Raw genomic sequence first — 26,386 nt, 5'->3', positions numbered from 1 at the left:
TAATTTAGTTTAAATGTGATGCAGTCCTCCAGTCCCAGTTCATTTCTACTCTTTTGACATGCTTCAGACCAGATGCATGCTCCACTTCAGTGTACAATGGTCCTGAATTTGCATATCAATGTGTTTGAAGCTTTTACGTTCTGCATCTCTCTGCTGTCTTTCATCTGAAGCCATATCCTCCAGGGTCTAAACAGGTGTAGATTTCCATCTCTGTGTGGGAGACCAGATATTTCAAGGAGACCAGTAAAGGGCCTCTTCTCTTCCCTTTGTCCAAATGAGACCTAAGACCCCAATACCAGTGACACTGCCCTAAGCTTGGTGCTGTTCTTTGGATGAGACTGTGGAGACAGAGGTCTTATCTCTCTGTGGTTACTAAAGATGTCATGGCACTTATGACATGAGTAGAGGTGTTGACCCTGCTTCTCCTGGCTATATTTCCAGGCCTAAGCATGTAAATCCAACTCATTATCATAGGCTGTATGGGGATCAATATCATATTTTTTTTTTTAAATAATGCTGCATGTCTCAAAATATAAGAATGAAACCAATATATGTATTTTGCTAATCATAGTTCCTGTCTCTGAAAATAAGTTTGTGTGTGCTGTAGGAATAACCAATACTCAAAATATGTGTGTGTGTGTGTGTGTGTGGGGTAGAAGTAATAGTTGGCCATTATTTCTTTGAACATCTCAGTTTGGACAGCAGCCACTGAAGAAACATGTCAATCAAAAACCACAGGAGAATAAATAGTATTATAAACTGGGTGGTTCGATCCCTGAAAGCTGATTGGCTGAAAGACGTGGTATATTTAAGCAAAAAGACACGAGGGGGTGTGGTATATGGCCAATATACCACAGCGAAGGGCTGTTCTTACGCACAACACAACACGGAGTGCCTGGATACAGCCCTTAACCGTGGTATATTGGCCATATACCACAAACCCCCAAGGTTTCTTATTGCTATTATGAACTGGTTTACAACGTAATTAGAGCAGTAAAATTAAATACTTTGTCATGCCTGTGGTATACGGTCTGATATACCACGGCTGTCAGCTAATCAGCATTCAGGGCTCGAACCACCCAGTTTATAACAGGCCGTATACTACGCACATGACAAAACATGTATTTTTACTGCTCTTATTACATTGGTAACCAGTTAATAATAGCAATAAGGCACCTCGGGGGTTTGTGGTTTATGGCCAATATACCACGGCTAAGGGCTGTATCCAGGCACTCCGTGTTGCGTCGTGGTTAAGAACAGCCCTTAGCCGTGATATATTGGCCATATATCACACCTTCTCGTGCCTTATTGCTTAAGTTTGCACTTACACATCAGATAGCTGCTCTTTCTCTGCTACCTCATTCTATTTCTCTAATTCTCTAGTCTAGTATTCCCTGGTGATGTCCCACTTCTCCCTCCTCTATTTCCTCACCTCTTCTTCAGACTCTTCTTTTCCTCTTTCTTGTCCTCCTCCTTACTTTCTCCAACGTTTCCCATCTGTTGCGTCTTACTGGCCTTCTCTTCCTTCAATTCTGTTTTGGCCTTGCCCTTCTTTTTCTTATTGACCTTCCCTTCCTGAATATTTTGGACAAGCAGATAAATTAATGTAAGTTTATGGGTTTTCTCTTCTCTTGAGCTGCTATACCTAGAGCTATACTATACTAGAGAAGGACTTATGCTATACTATAGAAGGACTTATGGCCAATATTCCCTTCTTGTATTTCCTCTCACCTGTGGGGCCACTCCAGCCATTTCCTCGAGCAGCTTCCTGCCGGTCTCGCTCAGGTTGGTGATGGGTGCCAGGCGAGGGCTGTGGTGGTATGGGAAATTCTCTGTTCGGGGCGGAATGATAACGACAGGGTTGAGAGGAGTCCGAGGCCTTGGAACATTTACTGGGTAGGGAGAGCCTACAGCAGAGGGCAGGGCCCGTAGGGCTTCAGCCAGGGTCCGGTGTGTTGAGGTCACAAGAGGAGAGAGGCCATTGTTGACAGATACAGGACCTGAGACCTTCCCTGGGCTCTGTAGGACCAGAAAGTAAAGTAACATATCAGGAAAGTGCTACGTTCAACACAATCTGTAGAAATACTTTATAACTACTCTATACACATTGCAGATACATGACTACACTCAATAAGTAATTGTCTGCATCATTTCCAATCCCCCATGTATATATATAAAACATATTTAATATACAGAACTTACCAGGAAGTCTGACTCATCGAAGGAGTGGAGAGACAGATCATCATCCTCGTCCATATCCCTCACATCAAGCTTTGTCACCTTTCCATTCTCAACTTTCAGCTTTGGTGTCCTCATTTCATGATCCTCATCATCACACTGTGTATCAGAGTCAACTAGTCAGAGACCATCCTCCTCCCAGTGATGTCACTCAACAAAGACATGTACCGGAGGGTACAACTCTTTTACCTCAGATTCACAGTCAGTGAAGGAGTAGATGGAAAAGTCATCAGAACTGGAGGATGAGATCACGTCATCATATTTTCTCTCTATCAGCCGAGTCACCCTTCCAGACTGAGGAGACAGAGAAAGGCATGTACTCATGGCAGCCATAGAATACACTGGCATTGACCCTCAAGGAAATGTAGAATATGTAGGCAATCCAACATGGTTGTACAAGTAGTGAGTAATATATGGGTAACTGAAAATGCAATAAATGCAACTCCCATAACATTAGGGGTGGGGCTAAAGATCTTCCATAGTACAGGATTCTTTAGCATCTCGAATGGATAATTGTCAATTCAACCAAGCCAACCAAAATGGCCATATGAATCAACAGATTGATCTAACTGTTGTGTCTCTATGGGAACAGCAGAGATGACCTGGCTGAGAGGCTCTGGATTGATGCTCCATCCATCCCCAGATGTCTGGTCCTGCCCATAGCTCACAATGATTGGTTGTTAACAGTAAAGAATGAATTCAACACTGCTTTGCTCATTTTGGCCTTGAATTGTGTATCAATAAATAATATAAGGACTGTTATGTGGTTGAATTTGAATGTGACTTACAGGCCTTTTGTGGATCTGAGTGGTCTGCACTGAAGTAGACTGTCAAGACAGCATTCAATGAGGTTAGATAGGGATATCTGCATTTGCTTTAATTCTGAGAACTGCAGTTTGTACATGCAGAATGCATAACTAATGTGTATGTGTTTTTGTTTCAGGTCAGATATGACTTACAGGCTGTGGCCTTCTGTGCACCTTGCCGGTTGGCCACAACACGGAATCAGGGGTGTTCACCCTCACTGGTTTCAACTGTCAACACAACACTCAATTTAAAATGTGATAATATAACAAAAACAGGACAAAACAAAGGAATATTTTATATTTACCACATAAGGGCGGCGTCTTAAAGCTCTTTTGATTCTCTCATCATTACGATCCATCTTTCTTTCTGAGGGAAACATTTCCATCAATTAACTGACACAAAACACATCCTGACACACACACACACACACACAAAGATGGCATCGCAAATGGCACCCTATTCCCTATATATGTATGTATATATATATATATATATATATGTTGGGAAGGAGGTGCCCCAAAAGGCCAAAGATTACCTGCAACAACCTGAGTGAAGAAAATTATTGTACAGATTAAATCAAATCTGAACACCGTTTATGTAGTAAATTAATGCATGGTTACGTCATTTTGGGTCACAGCTTTATGACTGCGCTTAATACGTCACAAGAAAAACGCTTGTTTGGAGCCGGACTGGTGGAATCATCTTTTAACTGGTTCTTTCTCAATAACGAAAGTGATGTACTTATTATATCTTACTAACTGAGTAATGGTTGTATCGATGGTTGGTTGGACGTTTTACATAGATAGGCCAACATGATATCAATAGGAAGAAACCATTCCTTGCCAAATATTTTGTTGTATTATTGTTTTACTTTGAGTAACATTAAGGGACCACAATAGAAGCCGTTTAATTTATTGTGTTGTCCCTAGCCTGACACGTTTTATTTAATTAAACGGGTTTTATTATTTAATTAAACTGTCCAATCAAATATATCTAACTTTCTATCTAACTCACATGAGCTGTTGAGGACTCCTTGGTCATCACATTTCAGGCACAAGCCAGCAGGTGGAAGGAAGTGTCTTTAAATGCAGCACTGCCTTTAAAACCTGTTGAGGACATGGCAGATTTACGCCCCCTTTGGAGAAATCGGGTACCCCTAGAAAACTGAAGAAAAAAAATGTAAAAAATTGCTAATATATGCATATAATAATTATTATTGGATAGAAAACACTCTAAAGCTTCTAAAACCGTTGGAATTATGTCTGTAAGTATAGCAGAACTCACAGGGCATGCATTCTTCCAAACTAGTTTTGTGGTCATGAAAGTTGGAGCAACTTTGACGTCATCGCCCCCACCCTTCCCAACCACTTGTGGATCTGGGTCTGATGTCCTCATTCTGTAGAGCGTTTAATCGTTCAAATCGCGCGAGAATTGACCCTATGGGAGTGATTTGAGTAAGTGCCGCGAGAAAAAACCTGTGCGTTAGGGCGCGAATTGGTCACAGCCATTCCTTTGTTCCAGCACTCCTGGGAAGAGCAAACGATGCCCGGTTGAATTGAAATTTGTTTTGTGTGTTAAAAACATCATAAAGCTTGCTTCTGCACTTAGTTTGACCTGTTTAGTCGACATATAATATGTAATTTTGAAGTTTTGATGCGCAACTTTTCCGGACCAGAGGACATTTTGGGTGCATTTCAGCTGATGTTATTAGCAGTAGCTAATACAAAGACGCAAGACTTGAAACCAAACGATGTATTGGGTAAGTATGAACCCTTCCAGAACATTCTGAACGAAGACCATCGAAGGTAAGGGAATATTTATGCTTAAATCTGTGTTTCTGTTGACTCCAACATTACGGAGAAATGTAGCTTATATCTGAGCGCCGTCTCAGCATATTGAATAGTGTGCGATTTCTGTAACGTTAAAAAGAAATGTAACAAAGCGGTTGCATAAAGAAGCAGTGTATCTTTCTAACTATATGTAGAACATGTATATTTAGCCAAAGTTTATGATGTCATGTTGCCGTGCTACCTAGATTTCCTGCGGACATGTTTGAGTAATTTCTGAACATGAGCTCATTGTAAATGGACATTTATGGATATATATGGCATATTATTGAGGGGGTGGCGTTTGTTTTGGTTTAGCAAGCTAGCTACTCCAGTCTTGGCTAAAGTGTTGTGCAATATTGGAGGAAAGGTGTCGTTACTGACATTTTGTAATGTGCTTGATTATCCTCTAGTAGTTTGACAAGTTTGTACTGAGCATCAAGATGATCACCCGAATAGTTTAGAAAGATGTGGTTCAGAGGTTCAAGAGTTTTACTCCTGAGTTCAGGCTAACAAGTGACATTGTTGCTGTCATTATAGTATCATCAGTTTTGTTTACTGTCACTACATATTTCGGTTTATCAGAGGATGTCTAAAGTCTTGGAACTACAGTTTTTGCCAATGGGCATGGTACCTTAGCAAGGAGGGGTTGAGTGACTCAAGAATCATGCTCGGTAGCTAGCTACTTTGAATGGGACTGTTGTAACGTTATCTAGCTTTCTACAACGTGTAGCTAACGTTAATGACGTAACAGATGGTGCCAGTAGGCTACAGCAGCAAGCTAGAGCACAACACATCAATGCCTCTGATGTCTGTCAACCCGATAATTTCCGTTTAATCCTCTCCTCTTCCTTTGCGTTACACAAGCTCATCACATACTCCTTCCACCACCAGACAGAGATCCAGATACTCCTCAGCATTGGGGTTCTGGTGTTCCTCTGTGGTGGGATTGAGAAGAGTGTGGGCACTGTTTGGTTCCTCCTCATGTTTCAGCTGCTCTCTATCAACACAGGGGTGTTGTACACAACCGCGGGGCTAGTACTGTTTGGTGCATCTGCCCAGAATCAAGTGGAGGGGTTTGTTCCTGTATCCCCCTCCAATATGGGTATATGGCCACAGTGTACTCACTTATGGTTAAGGGCTTTCTCATAATCACCCATGTTAGCCCTGGCCTGGCTGTTTCTGGTCATAGTAACACTTTTGGTCCCACACTCTCTTCCTCTGCAACCCCATCATAGCAGGGGGGATCTCTATCCTTACTCCAACCTTATTGTTGTTGAAAATAACACATACACTGCAGTATGTCACAGCTTTAAGTGAGCTTACTAGTGTAGTTAAGTGGTAACATGTTTATGTGCGGCGCTGTGATCTAAGGCACTGCATCTCAGTCTACAGTCCCTGGTTCGAATTCAGAATGTATCACATCTGGCCGTTATTGGGAATCCCATAGGGCCGTGCACAATTGGCCCAGCTCTGTCCGGGTTTGGCCAGGGTAGGCCGTCATTGTAAATAAGAATTTGTTCTTAACTGACTTGCCTAGTTAAATAAAGGTTAAATAAAAATAAATAATATTGTAACGGCCGTCATCGGTGGAAGAAGGTGAGGACCAAGGTGCAGCGTGGTAAGTGTTCATGATTTTTAATATAATCAAAACTGAACACTAAACAAAATAACAACTAGGAAGAACGAACAAACGAAACAGTCTTGTCTAGTGATGACACACAAAACAGAAAATAAACACCAGCGAAACACAGGTGGAAAAAGGCTACCTAAGTATGATTCTCAATCAGAGACAACTAACGACACCTGCCTCTGATTGAGAACTATACCAGTCCAAACTCAAAAACCAACATAGAAAAACAAACATAGTCTACCCACCCTAACCATACTAAAACGAAGACAAAAACAAAGGAACTAAGGTCAGAACGTGACAAATATGCTTGAAATGTGTGTTGAGTCCTCATGCTGAACATAACGGGATGTTTGGTTAGGAAAATCTACCATCACTGTGTCACACATTCTCCTTATCTTGCTCGGGTGAAACATACGGAAGGGGCTGGCACCCACTTCTAGACATGTCTGATGCTAGAGCATCAGTCCTGGATAAGAAGATGCCTTTCAGGCTGCTGAAGGACAACTCTGGTTTTAGAAGTGTTTTTTTCCCCATCCGGTCAGATAAATAGTCCAAACAGCCAACCCAACCGCGTCCTCATGGCCCTCATGGGGGTATGTCTCCCTGTCCCAATGAAAGTGTTGCCCCTGAACATTGATGTCCTGTATGACCCTACATCAATAGAGAAGGAAGACGGTCCACCCACCCTGAGTACTGAGAAAGCACTAGACGCATCATTTATCCTCCAAGACGAGAGGTCGTTAAATTAACATGATTGCTGGGTGCAAGCCAGAGTACATGATGTACTACAGTATAATGAGCAGTTTCAATAAATGATCCTCAGCTGTAATTGAATACTGTACAATAGGCACCTAGTGGTCCCCCATGATTAGATAGAGAATCACTGTTTAGTTAGATAAGCTCTCTGTAAACTCTCCACATTCTCATTGGTTCCAGAATCATTCCTACCCAGTCCAAGCCTACGCTCCAGTTTCCTCCAACCTACAGGCTACCGAGACCACACCAAAGACATTTGAAGGCTTGGCCCAGTCCTACTATACACAGGGGAGCCCTGTTGAGTTCTCAGGTTATTATGTTCACAACCATGGATATTCCCTCAAGAATAGCTTTGGGTCACGAACACAGCTGCAGCCACAGTCAAGGCCATGGACATAGTCACGGACACAGTCATTGGCAGACATCTGCCTCTCAAACCAGCAGTCACTGGGCTCCAGTGGCTCAACATCTACATTCTCAACATTCTCTCGTCTGTCTGTCAGTGACCCCCAGAGTTTCACAGCAAACATGCCCGAGTCTGTGATGGTTCACCCAGGGGCACCGGTGTCTTCATTGACAGATTGATAACATAGAAAACTAATTGAATGACAGCTCTCTCACATTTGTTATACGTTGAAATGTAATATACTTGGACATGGGGTTTGAGGTAGTGCTTAAAAGGTACACGGTTTCTTCACTGATGATTTTGGTTTGAAGAGTCAATCAAACTCAATGTTCAGGGTCAAATCAATGCAAGAAGGTTTTGATTGTCAGTTGAATGAAAGACCACTCCTTTTGGCTTGTACTTTGTGTTGTTCTACACATACGGTAGACAAATCTCTTGGCACTCTTGATCTATACAACCTTTATAAATCAGGCAATTTATATTACACTGATGTATTCCGTTTCTTTCCTTAACTACTTACAGCAATGAAATGAAATAGCATCCACTCACCAGTAAATTAGATCCATTACATGCAGTTTGTTGGGCAATGCATCATTCAACATTATTATATATTCTGGAGCAGGGAGCAGTGGTTGAGATTATCAAGAGTGTGGGCTACAAGGGCAGATTATGATGTCATCTTTAGAAACTACATGCATACCATTTCAGTCCTGGCCAACCAAGCTGTTGAGGTAGTCTTTATGACGTACATAACGCTAAAAGGAGGAAAAGAGAGGAGAGGTCATCGTCATAGGACATACTCTAACCTGCCTGAAAGACTAATATTTCATCAGTGCACTGTATGCACATGCATAAGGACAAATCAGACATGAGGCCACTTTGGGTTACAAAAACATCTTCAAGTTTTGATTTTGGGATGAACTATAATACAAGTATTGTTACAGTGCACCAACAGTGAATAACACTACACACTCAGTCACTCACGTCTATATATGCACTGTTGCTGTTCCGTCTCCTCTGGTCTGACGCCACACCTTCCTCTTCTCCCTCTCAGTCTCAACCTTGGGTGCAAACAAACAGCATCATAACACAGTAAATGGCTGGGAATGTATGAATTCTGCTACCAAGTAAGTGACCCTTACTTGAGCTAGGGGTAAAATATTTTGACTTCAGCGGGTGCGGGTCACTGGCCTGTAGTGCTCCTTGCTTTGAGAGCTAACGTTAGCTAACAGTGTCTTGCTTGTATGGCAATGCAATGACTAAAAGCCACACCACGGCCAACTGCAACTTACTTAATTGTAAGGTTTTTGACAGCATCCCGGGAACGATAGGCAGCCTCTCCGGTGTCGGTGCTCCAGCCGTCTGCCATGTTGTAACATTAGGAACTTTATTGATGGCTAGCTAACTAGCTAGGTTAGCAACATACACATGTACATAGCAGCAGACAATTTTGCCAATTTTGTAGCTAGTACTTTTCACAAGTGTCTGCTCGTTGCATGGTAACAACTATCTGCCAGCCTGGTTGGGTTTCTGGCGAGCAATACAACTATTTATTGGTTCACTACCGCCACTTACCGTGGGATACAGACCAGAGCAGCAGAATAAATCCCCCCCACTGATAACAGGTAAGATAATATCAGTACAATAATATTCCCTAAGAATCTCTGATGTAATTAATTAAGACAAAAATCTGTCTGACACAAATAACTGCAATTTAAAAAGCTTTATTGGAAATGCACTTTTCAAACAGCACCATTCAAGTACAGATGAGTGTAGCTAAATCAGATACATGCTAATTTAGTTTAAATGTGATGTATTCCTCCAGTCCCAGTTCTTTTCTACTCTTTTGACATGCTTCAGACCAGATGCATGCTCCACTTCAGTGTACAATGGTCCTGAATTTGCATATCAATGTGTTTGAAGCTTTTACATTCTGCATCTCTCTGCTGTCTTTCATCTGAAGCCATATCCTCCAAGGTCTAAACAGGTGTAGATTTCCATCTCTGTGTGGGAGACCAGATATTGCAAGGAGGCCGGCCCTCAACTCAACTTCACTTTGGCCAAAGGAGACCTAAGACCCCAATACCAGTGACAATGCCCTAAGGTTGGTGCTGTCCTTTGCTTCTCCTGGCTATATTTCCAAGCCTAAGCATGTAAATCCAATTCATTATCATAGGCTGTATGGGGATCAATATATATTTTTTATTTAAATAATGCTGCATGTCTCAAAATATAAGAATGAGACCAATATATGTATTTTGTTAATCATAGTTCCGGTCTCTGAAATTACATTTGTGTGTGTGTTGTAGGAATAACCAATACTCAAATCTGTGTGTGTGGTAGAAGTAATAGTTGGCCATTATTTATTTGAACATCTCAGTTTGGACAGCAGCCACTGAAGAAACCTGTCAATCAAAAACCACAGGAGAATAAATAGTATTATAAACTGGGTGGTTCGATCCCTGAATGCTGATTGGCTGAAAGCCGTAGTATATTTAAGCAAAAAGGCACGAGGGGGTGTGGTATATGGCAAATATATCACAACTAAGGGCTGTTCTTACGCACAACACAACACGGAGTGCCTGGATACAGCCCTTAGCCGTGGTATATTGGCCATATACCACAAACCCCCAAGGTTTCTTATTGCTATTATGTACTGGTTAACAACGTAATTAGAGCAGTAAAATTAAATACTTTGTCATGCCTGTGGTATATGGTCTGATATACCACGGCTGTCAGCCAATCAGCATTCAGGGCTCGAACCACCCAGTTTATAAAATACCGTATACCACGCGTATGACAAAACATGTATTTTTACTGCTCTTATTACATTGGTAACCAGTTAATAATAGCAATAAGGCACCTCGGGGGTTTGTGGTATATGGCCAATATAGCAAAGCTAAGGGCTGTATCCAGGCACTCCGTGTTGCGTCGTGCTTAAGAACAGCCCTTAGCCGTGATATATTGGCCATATATCACACCTCCTCGTGCCTTATTGCTTAAGTTTGCACTTACACATCAGAAGCTGCTCTTTCTCTGCTACCTCGTTCTATTTCTATAATCTAGTATTCCCTGGTGATGTCCCACTTCTCCCTCCTCTATTTCCTCACCTCTTCCTCAGACTATTCTTTTCCTCTTTCTTGTCCTCCTCCTTACTTTCTCCAACATTTCCCATCTGTTGCGTCTTACTGGCCTTCTCTTGCTTCAATTCTTTTTTGCCCTTCTTTTTCTTATTGACCTTCCCTTCCTGAATATTTTGGACAAGGAGATAAAGTAATGTAAACTTATGGGTTCTCTCTTGTGCTATACTAGAAAATGATTTATGCTATACTATAGAAGGACTTACGGCCAATATTCCCTTCTTGTATTTCCTCTCACCTGTGGGGCCACTCCAGCCATTTCCTCGAGCAGCTTCCTGCCGGTCTCGCTCAGGTTGGTGATGGGAGCCAGGCGAGGGCTGTGGCGGTATGGGAAGTTCTCTGTTCGGGGCAGAGCGATAATGACAGGGTTGAGAGGAGTCCGAGGCCTTGGGACATTTACTGGGTAGGGAGAGCCTACAGCAGAGGGCAGGGCCCGTAGGGCTTCAGCCAGGGTCCGGTGTGCTGAGGTCACAAAGGGAGAGAGGCCATTCTTGACAGATACAGGACCTGAGACCTTCCCTGGGCTCTGTAGGACCAGAAAGTAAAGTAACATATCAGGAAAGTGCTATGTTCAACACAATCTGTAGAAATACTTTATAACTACTCTATACACATTGCAGATACATGACTACACTCAATAAGTAATTGTCTGCATCATTTCCAATCCCCCATGTATATATATATAAAAAATATTTAATATACAGAACTTACCAGGAAGTCTGACTCATTGAAGAAGTGGAGAGAGATCATCATCCTCATCCCTCACATCAAGCTTTGTCACATTTCCATTCTCAACTTTCAGCGGTGGTGTCCTCCTTTCATGATCCTCGTCACACTGTGTATCAGAGTCAACTAGTCAGAGACCATCCTCCTCCCAGTGATGTCACTCAACAAAGACATGGACGGTAGGGTACAACTCTTTTACCTCAGATTCACACTCAGTGAAGGAGTAGATGGAAAAGTAATCAGAACTGGAGGATGAGATCACGTCATGATATTTTCTCTCTATCAGCCGAGTCACTCTTCCAGACTGAGGACAGAGAAAGGCATGTACTCATGGCAGCCATAGAATACACTGGCATTTACTCTCAAGGACCTTCCATAGTATACGATTCTTTAGCATCTTGAATGGATGATTGTCAATTCAACCAAGCCAACCAAAATGGCCATATGAATCAGATTGATCTATCCGTTGTGTCTCTATGGGAATAGCAGAGGTGACCTGGCTGAGAGGCTCTGGATTGAATAAGGTAACACAGTGATTAATCACTTGTAAAAACGTTTTATATGGGCTCTGATGGGACCAGTTTTTCCTAATCAGGTCAAATGTTGTTTTTTAACTCCTGGGGGGATGCAGACCTGTCAAACTGCAGCTACCTTATATTTGTTCATATCAATTGTTTTTAGACTAGATTAAGAGGGGGATTTCCTCAACCCATAATCACCCACAACTCAAAAGTGAAACCAGGCTACCTAAGTATGGTTCTCAATCAGGGACAACGATTGACAGCTTCCTCTGATTGAGAACCATACCAGGCCAAATACAGAAATCCCAAAACATAGACAACCCACCCAACTCACGCCCTGACCATACTAAACAAAGACATAACAAAAGAACTAAGGTCAGAACGTGACAACAGGGCTGAGCTTGCTTTATGCATGCTTGCATCATGCAGGCCTATGCAACTGTTGGCCTTACATTTTTTTTTACTCACATCTGTCTGCCATCACTATCATGTTGATTGATGAATTCCCGTTAATCATTTCGAATTAACGTATAGGCAGCCTAGCCAGCCCAATTGAATATATATACTAAATTTGATCACATTTTCTACTGACACAAATACATGTTACCAATTAGTTTACCCTGATCGGATGGACAGGGCGTTTAGGCTGTATGCAGGCAGTACAGGCGACTTGATGAAAGGCTCCTATTAACCAGTTCTACTTTTGATACCAGTTAGTATTGAACGCCCTCACCTTCTTCATGAAACCGATCTCAAGCAGAGGTCGACCCTCGCTTTTAATTCGCACCTTTTCCGTGTACCCCAGAGAATGAAAATGGTTTTTCAACCAAAAAAATCCACAACATTTTCGGCAGCGTTGGCCATTCTACCTTTCTGGGGGAGATAACTGCACACTCGCGCTGGTAACGCTAGCTAGCTACTGGAATTCGTGTCATTTATTTAAATTTGGCTTGCTAACTGCACACAAAAATAAAGTTCTAAAACCAAGAAAACTATTTCTAATATACCTCCTCGCTCTCCTGTAATTTAAAAAAACGAATTTTAATTGAATAATATCAAAAAAATGCTCAACTATCACTCTTCACTTTTAAATCTCTATCCAACGTCACTAAATTTCTCACCACGTAGAACCCCCATAATGCTCTGTGGCACAATCCCAATACAACACAATAGGGCTGTATTCCAAACACTTAAAATGCACACCTTCTCCCCTCAGCCCTCAAATTAAGTGGACACTTCTAATTTAAAAAAAATAAAGTATTTAACCTTATTTTGACCAGGTAAGCTAGTTGAGAACAAGTTCTCATTTACAACTGCGACCTGGCCAAGATAAAGCAAAGCAGTGCGAAACAAACAACAACACAGAGTTACACATGGAATGTGGTGTACAGTCAAAAACACAATAGAAAAAATTATAATTCTATATACAGTGTGTGATAATGGCGTGATAATGGCGTGAGGAGGTAAGGCAATAAATAGGCCATAGTAGCAAAGTAATTACAATTTAGCAAATTAACACTGGAGTGAAAGATGAGCAGATTGTGATGTGCAAGTAGAGATACTGGTGTGCAAAAGAGCAGAAAAGTGATGACGTCTGATGAGTTGACACTTGCAGGGCAAGGGAAGAATTATTTCATTTTAAATGGACCGCCCAGAAATGTGTCACTTGTTCATCCCACGGTTGTGTTCTGTCATCATGGAACTGTTGTGTGTGCCTTTTATGCACTACAGTCAATTATGATTGCATTTCATATCTTGGCTAGAAGACAATGCCTTCGCAGACATCGAATGTTAGCCATCCTACTATGTCAGGTAAATCGAAAATTACAATGTATAAGTGTGATGTCAGGGAAAGTTATATTCTTTCGTGTTGTTGACTATCATTAAATGTGAAAACTGTATATTATCAAATCAATTCTCTGTGTAATTTAATTACGCAATAAAACTAATCACGTAACTTTAACGAGGAAGTCGGGGCACCACAGAAAAAAATGTGTTTATAGTGTCAATTTCCCAAATATAACTCCTCAGTTATTTTCATATCTTATCAAAACAGTCGCTTATTAATAATGAATTGTATTACCTCATCAGTGTCATTACTGAATGTCGCAAACCCTTGGATAGCTGCACGAACCCTAGTATAGAATCATGAATCAGTAATATACAAATTGGCTTAATGATTTATTTACTAACTAACTTAATGAATCACAGAATTACATAAAACATACTCACAATTAGTTCATACATGGGTTACGTAACATGTTGCTGTTTCTCTCTGTTGTCGCAGGTCCATCTGCTGGAGGGAATCGACAGAAAAGTCTCTGGTTGCGTTCCTAGTGGATACATTAGGCCATGTTGTCGCATACATTAGGTGTTTCGGAGTTTGTCGGTATTCTTCGTCCTCGGCTAAGTACATTTCCAGCTGCAGACTGAAGAGGCCTCGTATAAGATTTGCTCCTTCTGTGGCAATGTTTTAGAGTTTAACAATTTCTAGTCGTGTAGCCAACGCTACACGCTGTATGGTCTTAGAAATTCAACCATTTACAACCTTAGCTTACACCGTGGTCTAGTCTGAATTGCGTCACGGGGGCTTTTATACTTGGGTAGAAAAGGGGCCGGCCGTCTCATCATGTTTGTGATCACCTGGGCGTGGCTACTGACTGTGCATAAATTACCATAAAACAACCAATTCTGATTTAGAAGACTAAATCTCATTGTTAGCTTTTGAAAAGTATTCTTATACTTATTCATTCATCTTATACAACATTCAGATGTAAAGCTGACAGCTGGGAAATGTACACTTTAAGAGATAGAGTTATGTGTGTTTTCTGTCCTTCATGAGCACCAAATTAAACACACTCGTCATGACTGTCCCTTAAGTATCCACGGACCATTCCCACACACCAAATATAAATATTGTTTAATTCTCCCATTTTGGGGATCAGGAGTTTTTTATTTACATTTGCTTCTACTTACACTTGTATGTTGACTTCTCCATATTAATGTTGGTTTTAAGTTTTGGCTGACTTTGCTAAGCGGATCATCATCGCAAATTTAATTATGGGGCTAATGGTACATTCACAAACTCGAATTTACAATTGTAAGTGAAACTCGGCAAAAACAGAGGTGATTATGAAATTAAATATTTCGTCAGAACATGTATCATGCTGTGAAGATCCCCACAATGTGTTTTATCTTGTAAATGAACTCATTTCAAATGTAAGGCATTGAAAGCATTCTATATTGGCAGTCTGTAAATGTATTTACAAAATTCAACATGGCTGTCTATTCAGATACCTTAGGAAGGTTGTGTAAATACAGAGAGAAGAGTAAGATTAGAGTAAAATATCCATACTTGTAGCACATTCATATTGTACCATGTATTGTTAAATTCATACATTTAAATTGCAGTAACTATTTAGTAATCGAGCCTTGTTCTTCATCAGTTCATTAAATAATAGGTCTTAGATTAAGTGGTGGTCAAATGTAAAAGTGTCCAGGTGTTTTTTTTTCTCACGCTCTCTAACTTTAAGGCTTAGTGCCAACTAGTTACGTTTAAATGGACACTACCACAGCATATAGGCAATGCAATATGTGTTGGTTGTATGTCCACTTTCAGTACAACATGAATACATCTATTAACTGTAATTTATATGTGTTCTGATAATCACTACCTCTGGTGTGTAGTATACAAAACATTAGGAACACCTCCCCAATGTTAAGAACAGACTCAATTCGTCAGGTATGGACTCAAGGTGTTGAAAGCGTTCCACAGAGATGCTGGCCCATGTTGTCTCCAATGCTTCCCACAGTAGTCAAGTTGTCTGGATGTCCTTTGGGTGGTGGACCATTCTTGATACACACGGGAAACTGTTGAGCGTTAAAAACCCAGTAGCGTTGCAGTTCTTGACACAATGAACCCGATGCACCTGGCACCTACTACTATGCCACTCAGTAAGTATTTTATCTCGGTGTCTTTCTATGCTGATGGTTGGTGGTCCAATACAAAATATTTACTTCAACTTGAGGTTCTGCTGAACATTAACTGTATGAAATAGATGATATAAGGGTGATGTTCAGCAGTTTCTTTTAATAGAGAAACCCCTAAACTATTGTAGTGATATGGCAGGGTTCATGTTTTCATGTGTGACTGAACTTTTTCTCTTGCATTACTGATATTGAATAACGTGTTCCATCATGACCTGTTACATGACTTTTACCACTTGATCCAGTTGTTTATGCAAAATAGCTATTTGTATATAAACAGTGTAACTGGAAAACATGCATTAGTAAAGAAATAATAATCATTAATTCGCTATACTTAGCCTAGGTAGTAATTAACCCCTCAACTTGATTCTGGGCAGATGCACCAAACACTGTCTTGTGGTGGAAGGGGTATGTGATGAGCTTGTGTCACTCAGCCCCTCCTTGCTAACTTACCATGCCCATCGCCAAAAACTGTAGTTCCAAGACTGAAGGCATCCTTTGATAACCTGAGACATGTATTGACAATAAACAAAACAAATTACATGATAATAACAGGATCAATGCCACTTGTTAGCCTCAACTCAGGAGTAAAACTCTTGAACCTCTGAACCACAGTTGTGGAAAATTCTATTCAAAGATTAAGGCAGGGTTTACTTACTGACTTTATTGTCCCCATGGGGAAATGATGTTGCAGTGTCATGTACACGTTTAAAGTGGCGTTTTAATACAAAACAAAATTAACAATACAACTTTCATAACAGTTACATAGCAATAAAACATTTAAAAAAATGACTAGCCTGCTGGCCTTACTGATTCGATAGGCACATCAGCCCGAGCTATTTAGGAGGGATATCACACCTGGCACAAATGATTGTCTAGTTCTGTTTTTCTTGCTGAGAGGTGCCCTATACCTGTGCCCAGTGGGGAGTGGTTCAAAGTCTGGGTACAAGGGGTGGCTTGGGTCTAAAATGATTTTGTGAGACTTGCGGAGGGCCCTGACCTAAAAGATCTCATCCAGGCCTGTCTGTTTGACTCCAAGTACTTTGCTTGCTGTGGTGATAATCCTATATTTAACAATGTAATAAACATATTTAATACAAGCAGCTGCAGAGGAGAGCCACCTCTAATTTCACAGCAAGGATGAAATGGTTACATGTCCCTTATATAGTGGGAGGTGATAATACAATCATATTGTATTCACACAACAGTTTTTTCTATAAATCAATAGTTCCGGAACACAATGGCCTTGTGGTAGGACGCAGACATACCAGTAGTCTATGAATCGCATAACATCACAGTCCAACACGGAATATATCCCTTGAGAAGTTACAACAGCTCACCCCAAATTCTTCCACCACATCTTTCAAAACTGATTTTTGATGCTCAGTACATATGTCAAACTAATACCAGTGGATAATCAAGCACAATACAAAAATGTCAGTTACGACACCTGTCCTCCAATATTGCGCAACACTTTAGCTAAGACAGGGTAGATAGCTTGCTAAACCAAAGCAAATGTAATGGACTTCCGCATTTTTATTAATCACGTTCACAACCAAAGTTATTTGATGCTCAGATCATGAAGTGCACTAAGGCAGTGCTGCATTTAAAGACACTGCCACCTGCTGGCTTGTGCCTGAAATGTGATGATCAGAGTTCTCAACAGCCCATTTGAGTTAGATAGAAAGTGAGATAGATATATTTGACAGTTTAGTAAAAAAAAATCAAACTGTTTAATAAAATAAAACGTGTCAGGGACAACGCAATAAAATCAATGAATTCCATTGTGGTCCCGTAGTGCTTGTTACTCAAAGTGCAAAATTATTTTTTTGTGGGGCAAGGAATGGTTCCTTTCTATTGATATCCTGTTAGCCTATCTATGTAAAAAAAAAAAGATCCAACCAACCATCGATACAACCATTACTCAGTCAGTAGGAAATATGCACATCACTTTCGTTAATCAGCTAGCTACAACCAGTGAGAAGACAATACCACTAGTTAGGCTCCAAACAAGCCTTTCTCTTGCGATGTATTATGACGTAACCAAGCATTAATTCCCTACATACACTGTGTTCAGATTTGATTTAATCTGTATAATCTTTCTTCACTCAGGTTGTTGCAGGTAACCTTTGGCCTTTTGGTGCACAGCCTTCCCAACCTGTATACAGGGTACCACATACACTCAGAGCTCTGGAAAGAATTAACAAATGTTTCTGTAATCAGCATCTCTACATGTATGGCAGAAATTCCATTCCAGTGTCTGTTGATTTCCAACACAGGCACACCTGATTCTACTGAATGGGGTACTGATTAGGTGATCACCTGAACCAAATCTTATTTAACGAGGAAAAGTATAAAAACCACTGCTGTGGTCATCACTATCCTCTTGCAATAGGACCAGCTGGATGTTTAAATCAGTGCTAGTAGTACCTCAAAAGTAATTGGAATCAAAAAATAACTATTAACCATGCCAGAAGAGTTGAAAAGGAACATTTTGAGTGAGGAAAAGAAGGGCTTTACTGGCAGAGGGATACAGGATGCTTCCATCCTTAAAATTTCAAAGACAGCGGTTCATTGGGGTGGCAAGTAGCCTAGTGGTTAGAGCATTGGACTAGTAACCAAAAGGTTTCAAGATCGAATCCCAGAGTTGACAAGGTAAAAATCTGTCGTTCTGCCCCTGAACAAAGCAGTTAACCTACAAAAATAATGGCAAATGCAGCTGAGGTGAAGTGCACGGTGAGGATGGTTTGAAACAGGCTCCTAGGGGCAGGGCTGAAGTTGTGCAAAGCTAGAAAAAAGCCCTTCATCAATGAGAAGCAAAGAAGTGCCTGGCTGAGGTTTTCAAAAGACCATAGTAGAGGACTGGAGTAAGGTCATCTTCTCCGATGAGTCCAATTTTCAGCTTTGCCCAACACCTGGTCGTCTAATGGTTAGACGGAGACCTGGAAAGGCCTACAAGCCAGTGTCTCGCACCCACTGTGAAATTTGGTGGAATCGGATGGAATCGGGCAGATTTATCTTTGTGAAGGACGCATGAATCAAGCCACGTACAGGGTTGTCCTGGACGGAAACTTGCTTCCTTCTACTCTGACAATGTTCACCAACTCTGAGGATTGGTTTTTCCAGTAGGACAATGCTCCATGCCACACAGTCAAGTCAATCAAGGTGTGGATGGAGGACCACCAGATCAAGACCCTGTCATGTCCAGCCCAGTCTCCAGACCTGAATCCCATTGAAAACTTCTGAAATGTGATCAAGAGGAAGATGGATGGTCACAAGCCATCAAACAAAGCCAAGCTGCTTGAATTTGAGCCAGGATGGCATAAAGTCACCCAACACCAACGTAAAAGACTGGTGGCCAAGACGCATGAAAGCTGTGATTGAAAATCAGGGTTATTCCACCAAATAATGATTCTAGAACTCTTCCTAAGTTAAAATATTAGTATTATTCGAGGTCTGACAACACCGCATCTGTTTTTGTTATTTTGATCAGTTGTAATTTTCTGCAAATAAATGCTCTAAATGACAATATTTGAATTTGGGAGAAATGTCAGTAGTTTATAGAATAAAACAAAAATGTACATTTTACCCAAACGCATACCTATAAATAGTAAACCCAGAGAAACTGATCATTTTGCAGTGGTCTCTTAATGTTATCCAGATCTGTGTATATACACACACTCACACATATATATATTATATATATTCATACAATATTGATGGAAATGTTTCCCCCAGAAAGCAATGGATCGTAATAATGAGAGAATCAAAAGAGCTTTAAGACGCAGCCCTTATGTGGTAAATATACAATACATGGCTGTTTTGTCCTGTTCATGTTATATTACCACCTTTTAAATTGAGTGATGTGTTGACGGATGAATCCAATGAGGGTAAACACCCCTGATTCTGTGATGTGGTCAACCGGCAAGGTGTACAGAAGAACAAAGCCTATAAGTCATTTTGAACTGAAATCAGTAACATATGCACGTTAGTTATACATTCTGCAATGAGCAAAGCAGTGTATAATTAATTATTTACTGTTTATAGCCAATCATTGTGAGCTGTGGGCAGGACCAGACATCTAGGGACGGATAGAACATCCATCCAGAGCCTCTCAGCCAGGTCATCTCTGCTGTTCCCATAGAGACACAACAGATAGATCAATCTGTTGATTCATATGGCCATTTTTGTTGGCTTGGTTGAATTGACAATTATCCATTCGAGATGCTAAAGAATCCTATACTATGGAAGGTCTTTAGCCCCACCCCTAATGTTATGCGAGTTTTCAGTTACCCATGTAACTGCATTTTCAGTTACCCATGTATTACTCACTACTTGTACAACCATGTTATATTGCCTACATATTCTACATTTCCTTGAGGGTCAATGCCAGTGTATTCTATGGCTGCCATGAGTACATGCCTTTCTCTGTCTCCTCAGTCTGGAAGGGTGACTCGGCTGATAGAGAGAAAATATCATGACGTGATCTCATCCTCCATTTCTGATGACTTTTCCATCTACTCCTTCACTGACTGTGAATCGAGGTAGAGTTATACCCTACCGTACATGTCTGTTGAGTGACATCACTGTGAGGAGGATGGTCTCTGACATGTTGACTCTGATACACAGTGTGATGATGAGGATCATGAAAAGAGGACACCACCGCTGAAAGTTGAGGATGGAAAAGTGACAAGTTTGAAGTGAGGGAAATGGACGAGGATGATGACCTGTCTATCTCCTCTTCCCCACACATTTTTGAGTAACTCTTTCACTGAATGTGGAGAATGGACTATGACCAGCTAGCTCTCTGACACACAGCTTGATGATGGCAATGACGCCTCTACTGAGGACAGTCCAGAGCCTCCAAAGGAACCACAAGGACCACCGAAGGACCATCGACTGGTAGGCATCTTTTAAATTTGTGTGTGTGCGTGTCACATCTCAGTGGTTTGACCCTATATCTGTTGAGATTATTGTGGCCAAGCCCAACATCCTCCTCCCTGCCTTTTTGAGTGCCCTGAATAATGTGTCACACCAGATGGAGGTGGTCCCCACTGTCCGGCCCTGCAGGCAGCAGCTGGACAAGAAGACACAGTGGACCAACACCAACGAGGAGAGTCTGAGGAGGATCAAAGAGAACCTGACCTCAATAGAACTCAACCTGGAGGAAGGTCTGAAGACGCACAATGACGGTCAGCACATCAACCAAGAGGCAGAAGAAGAATGAGGGATGCTGTAGAGGATGGATTGTGAAGTGAATGGGGAGGAGGAAGGAGAGACTGAGGGATGAAGACGTGGCTAGGGAGGTCAAGAGGATGGGCGAGCAGGTGAGGGCACTGATCCAAGTGATGAAGAGAAACTGCAGTGAAGGTGATCTTAAGGCAGTAGACCTGGACAGTTGGCTGAATGACTTGGAGGTTGAAAGTGGCATTCAAGAAATGCACTGTAGAGATGGCTGAAATTATAGACAGCATGGCAGAAATGCAGACCAGTATAGCCGAGAACAGGCTCCTCAAGTCATAAAAAAAGAACAATGTCCAGAGCTTTGTAAGTTACTCCAACTTATTGAGTGTAGTCATGTATCTGCAATGTGTATAGAGTAGTTTGTTTTTAACATAGCCTTTTCCTGATATTTTCCTTTACTTTCTGGTCCTACAAAGCCCAGGGAAGGTCTCTGGTCCTGTGTCTGGCAAGACTAGCCTCTCTGCTCTTGTGACCTCAGCACCCTGGACCCTGGCTGAAGCCCTACAGGCCCTTCCCTCTGCTGTGGCCCCTCCCTCCCCAGAGAATGTCCCAAGGCCCCGGACTCCTCTCAGCTCTGTCATTATCACTCCGTCCGCTACAGAGAACTTCCAATAACGCCACATGCCTCACCTGGCCCCCATCACCAACCTGAGCCAGACCGGCAGGAAGCGGCTCCAGGAAATGGCAGTAGTGGCCCCACAGGTGGGAGGAAATACAAGAAGGATATATTGGCCACATGTCCTTCTACAGTATCGCACAGCTCTAGATTTTGCAGATCAAGAGAAGAGAACCCATAAACTTACATGACTTAATCTCCTTGTCCAAAGAATTCAGGAAGGGAAGGTCAAAAAGACAAAGGGAAAAGCCAAAAAAGTAGTGAAGCAAGAGAAGGCCAGTAAGATACAACAGATGGAACATTTTGGAGAAAGTAAGGAGGAGGAAAAGAAGTCTGAGGAAGATGTGAGGAAATAGAGGAGGGAGAATTGAAACATAACCCGGGAATACTAGACCAGAGAATTAGAGAAATAGAATGAGGTAGCAGAGAAAGAGCATCTATCTGATGTGTACATGGATATATTGTACTTTTCATAATAAAACGTATGTTAATTGTCAAAACTTTCGTTATCGATTTTACATTCCCTCTCCCAGTCGTAGCTTGACGTTTGTCATGAATATTGCCCTGGAGGCAGAAATTTCTCAAGATATGGCAGATGCAAAGCCAAAATCGGCTATATTGTAAATATTTGTGGAAAATAATTGTGTTTTATGGACTTAATTTAAGGTAAGGATTAGCAGTGTGGTTAAGGTTAGGTTTAAAATCATATATTACTTTATGCCTGTGCCAGCTTGTGACCACTTTGCAGAACTGCCGCAAGGGCAAGATTCATGACAATAAATGCCAAACTGCATCCCAGTCATCCTCTCCCTATCCTTAAAAGGCTGCAGAACATGCAAGCTAGTGATGCGGGGATTGTCTCACAACCCACAGTCCCCAGGCGGGTGGGTTGCAGGCAGGTTCAATAAAGTGACAACAATAGGCTACATAACCAAATCCATAAATGTATAATTATTGTGCAATTTACACTAAGTGTACAAAACATTAAGGACACCTGCTATTTCCATGACAGACTGACCAGGTGAATCCAAGTGAAAGCTATGATCCCTTATTGATGTCACTTGTAGATGAAGGGGACAGGACAGGTTAAAGAATGATTTTTAAGCCTGGAGACAATTGAGACATGGATAGTGTATGTGTGCCATTCAGAGGGTGAACAGGCAAGACAAAAGATTTAAGTGTCTTTGAACGGAGTATGGTCGTAGGTGCCAGGCACACCGGTTTGTGTCAAGAACTGCAACACTGATGGGTTTTTCACGCTCATGTTCTGTTCCACCAACCAAAGGACATCCAGCCAACTTGGCAACTGTGGGAAGCATTGGCTTCAACATGGGCCTGCATCCCTGTGGAACGCATTTAACACCTTGTAGAATCCATACCCCGATAAATTGAGGCTGTTCTGAGGACAAAAGGGGGTGGGGGGATAACTAGATATTAGGAAGGTGTCCTTATTATTTTGTACACTCAGTGTATAACCTATAGGTTACACTGCGCAGTTAGGGGCCGTCTGTAAAGGTACTATCTTTACCAGCATCATAAAAGCTGATATTATTTCATGGGCCTATTGCAACGAAGATTGGCCACTAGAATATTGCCAGTTTATATTCATAACTAAAAGTTCACCTAATTGTATCTTCTGTTATAAAGACCATATTCAAATGAATAAAAACGAAAATAGAAAACTGTTTCCCATCTCAAGAGATTCAATTAAAATATGACTACAATAAGTGCCTATTAAGTAAAGGCTGACCATAATATTATATTTTTTTGTATTTTTTTTTCTTTTAACCCCTTTATCTCCCCAATTTTCATGGTATCATATTGGTAGTTACAGTCTTGTCTCATTGCTGCAACTCCCTACGGACTCGGGAGAGGCGAAGGTAGAGAGCCATGCGTCCTCCACGAAACACGACCCTGACAAGCTGCACTGCTTCCTGACACAATGCCCGCTTAACCCGGAAGCCAGCCACACCAATGTGTCGGAGGAAACAACTCTCCCATTCACCTGTGTGAACTTCATCTTCGTGGCATGCTAGCCTTTTACCGGCTGCGGAGAGCCTTTTCTGTTTGCATTTTGTTGTGCACCAGGTTTTCATGTCTTTCCATGTTCTGTTTGTGAGAGCTGGCTCTGACCCATAACAGTCAATCCTCTTTGCCAGGAACCTTCTTTAGCACTTTACATTTTCCCAAATGCTTCCAAACTGATGCTTTCTCACAGCTGCTCTTAGTCTTGGGTTGAGAAGTCATTCTCCAAACCTAATCGCAAACAAAGAAAAGATTAAAACACATGACGGTCCAACACAATAGGGGAGGGGGGCATAGGGAAGGTAAGGGAGAGGAGATAAAAAGAAAAGACTTCCTCCGTGTCAGGTAAGCAGTCTCGAAGTGTACCCTCACCAACTTACCGGACTAAGTGAGTTCTGAACATCCCTCGCTGTCCTCTGTTCCTGCATCCAAGTCTTCTTGGGCCTCTTTCTGGTGTCTGTCTTGACTCTTTATTACGTTTTCTCAGTTCTTTCTCAGGCTTGCCTGAAAAACACAAAAGGATGGAACATAAGAGTAACAACAAATCCACATATTAGCAAGCAACGACATTACATTTTTGTTCAGAACTCACTCAGCCTGGTAAGTTTGACGGTAGACTGCGGATGTTCCCTTGCTTACGAAAGCAGCCGGTGTCTACCGTCACAGAATTACCAGGCTGTGTGAGTTCTGAACACCTGTCACTCGAGCTTTCGCTGTCAGGTTCATACTCACAGATGCAGCCGGTGTCACTCAGCTGGTGTTTTGTATCATATTTGTACAACAGCTGATGAAACTATGAATAAATGTTATCAGTGTAACTTCCTGATAGTTGCTGATTGAAAATACAATCTACATAAGACATTCTAAATCTGCAGGTTTTGCATTGGTGGAGTTTTGGCTTGCTTGGTGACATCACCAGGTGGTCTAAGTAAATAGACCAATAACAAAGAGTTCGAAATCTCTCTGCCAATAACAGCTCATTTTGAGGCTACATTTCCCTCCCATTAGTGTATTGATCCATGTTTAACCATGTTTTGAGGCTATGGAGTGTTTGTTTACATGTACATTGAAGTAAAACAAGCTTATATGCTGAGTTCTGATGGGGTACAACTGTTGAACTAAGCTCATGAGGCATTTATAAGTTATATTCTTCAAGAATCAATGGGTATATATCGTTCAATTGCAGGTTCAAAAATGGATTTTGCAACTTTAAAATGCAGGAAATGAGGGGGTGGTTGACGGTTGGCTACATACCTTGGCACGAGAGATTCCTGCTTTTAGATTACAATTTTAAAATAATGAATTAATAAATGTATAGTATGACAGATTACCTATGACAGCAACAACTGTCTCTCCAAATCAAACCTTCCCTTCTAGCACCGTCTCTGCCAGTCCTGCAGCAAATAAAACATGTTTTCACAAAAAATAGAAATATAATTGGACCATCCGGATATCCATATTTGAATAGTGAAATATTCCAAATGCCTATCCCTAGCTGCCATTTCAAAATACAATCACCTCTAAACAAAATGTCTCACATTGTGACTTGTGCAAATAACTCGGCATGCCACAGGAAAGCAACCGAGCTAGGACCACATTTGCATTACAATGTAGGTAGCTACCAGTAGCTAGTTTAACATTACTCCTATGGAGTTATTTAACATTATGCACAACATTCTTCCATATGAGAACATCTAAGACATCATAGCAAAGATAAGCAATGCAATAATAATCCATTCCGAAATGTCTACTCCAGCAACCTTTAGCAGCTAGCTGGCTAATTAACCTATCAGTATAGCCAGGAAAAATGGCTCGCTAGCTAGCTAACAAAATGCTACAACAGAGCTAATACTTTTCCATGCATCGACGAAATGTAGCCCGCTACAGCTACATTGGCCGAGTTATTGTTGAATAATAACGAAGCTAGGTAAATTTATTTGAAATAATATCACTAGTAACTTAAAAATACTTACAGCTGAAATACACTGCTGTTTTCTTTATGAGCATGGTGAACTGAGGAAGCCGCATCCACCTGTCGTGTTGTGGGGGAGGGGACAAGTTCCCCAAATAGACCCTGGCTTTGGATCAGATTTGAATTCCCCCCGCGAATGGTCCTTGTTAGGTTTGGGGAGGGGAAGCTGATCCTAGATCTGTATCTAGGGGAAACTTCGCCCCAGCACATGCAAAGAAAGAGAGTTGGGGAGAAGGGGAGGAGAGAGAGCGTCGATCTCAGGATTGACAGATCATGTTCAAAATATACCAGTAAGAAATTGGTTTCAGAAAATAATATATTACCTTTAGCAGTTCTAATGTCTTCATTTGCCCCATTTCATTAGTCTTGTTGATTGATTGCTGATATCTAGTTTCACAGAAAAGATGGTGTTGATGAAGAGCATCCATCCATGTATAGACATATAGTTCATACTGGTGGTCCTACCCATTGCCCACTTCACTCCATTAA

The 26,386-nt window shown here is 41.4% G+C and overlaps 4 protein-coding genes and 1 long non-coding RNA gene across 6 annotated transcripts in view; 1 reads left to right on the top strand and 4 right to left on the bottom strand.

Moving 5' to 3' along the window:
• mks1 (MKS transition zone complex subunit 1) overlaps positions 1-26,386 on the bottom strand; it is a 120,962-nt gene that overhangs the window by 6,938 nt on the left and 87,638 nt on the right. The gene's annotated exons all lie outside the window — the stretch shown is intronic.
• On the bottom strand, positions 1,332-2,909 carry LOC149979181 (uncharacterized; the record flags this gene model as incomplete). Its single annotated transcript, XM_090192477.1, has 4 exons — positions 1,332-2,019; positions 2,203-2,337; positions 2,428-2,532; positions 2,841-2,909. Coding segments are annotated over 4 exons (633 nt in total), but the record flags the coding sequence as incomplete, so codon positions are not given.
• LOC149979180 (uncharacterized) lies at positions 5,460-7,839 on the top strand. The gene is made up of 4 exons (XM_090191527.1): positions 5,460-5,501; positions 5,739-5,957; positions 6,863-7,041; positions 7,441-7,839. Exons 1-4 carry the CDS (start codon positions 5,460-5,462, stop codon positions 7,802-7,804), a joined length of 804 nt encoding a protein of 267 aa, XP_090047653.1. The 3' UTR covers positions 7,805-7,839.
• On the bottom strand, positions 10,588-22,395 carry LOC149979179 (uncharacterized). The gene is made up of 3 exons (XM_090192476.1): positions 11,732-22,395; positions 11,518-11,641; positions 10,588-11,332 (listed from the first exon to the last, which is right to left on the bottom strand). Exons 2-3 carry the CDS (start codon positions 11,563-11,565, stop codon positions 11,009-11,011), a joined length of 372 nt encoding a protein of 123 aa, XP_090048602.1. The 5' UTR covers positions 11,566-11,641; positions 11,732-22,395; the 3' UTR covers positions 10,588-11,008.
• LOC149979178 (uncharacterized) lies at positions 24,302-26,346 on the bottom strand. Of its 2 annotated transcripts, XR_016485073.1 has the most exons (4): positions 26,221-26,346; positions 25,899-26,091; positions 25,257-25,319; positions 24,302-24,429 (listed from the first exon to the last, which is right to left on the bottom strand). It is a non-coding gene; the product is annotated as an uncharacterized LOC149979178 (long non-coding RNA). The 2 variants fall into 2 exon arrangements; XR_016485074.1 differs by lacking the exon at positions 25,257-25,319 and having other exon boundaries at positions 24,303-24,429.

Source organism: Oncorhynchus mykiss, chromosome 12 (genome assembly GCF_057628025.1).
Source record: "Oncorhynchus mykiss isolate SJ-2025 chromosome 12, ASM5762802v1, whole genome shotgun sequence".
NCBI lineage: Eukaryota > Metazoa > Chordata > Actinopteri > Salmoniformes > Salmonidae > Oncorhynchus > Oncorhynchus mykiss.
Note: the sequence above shows the minus strand (reverse complement) of the source record. Positions and strands in the feature narration are given on the sequence as shown.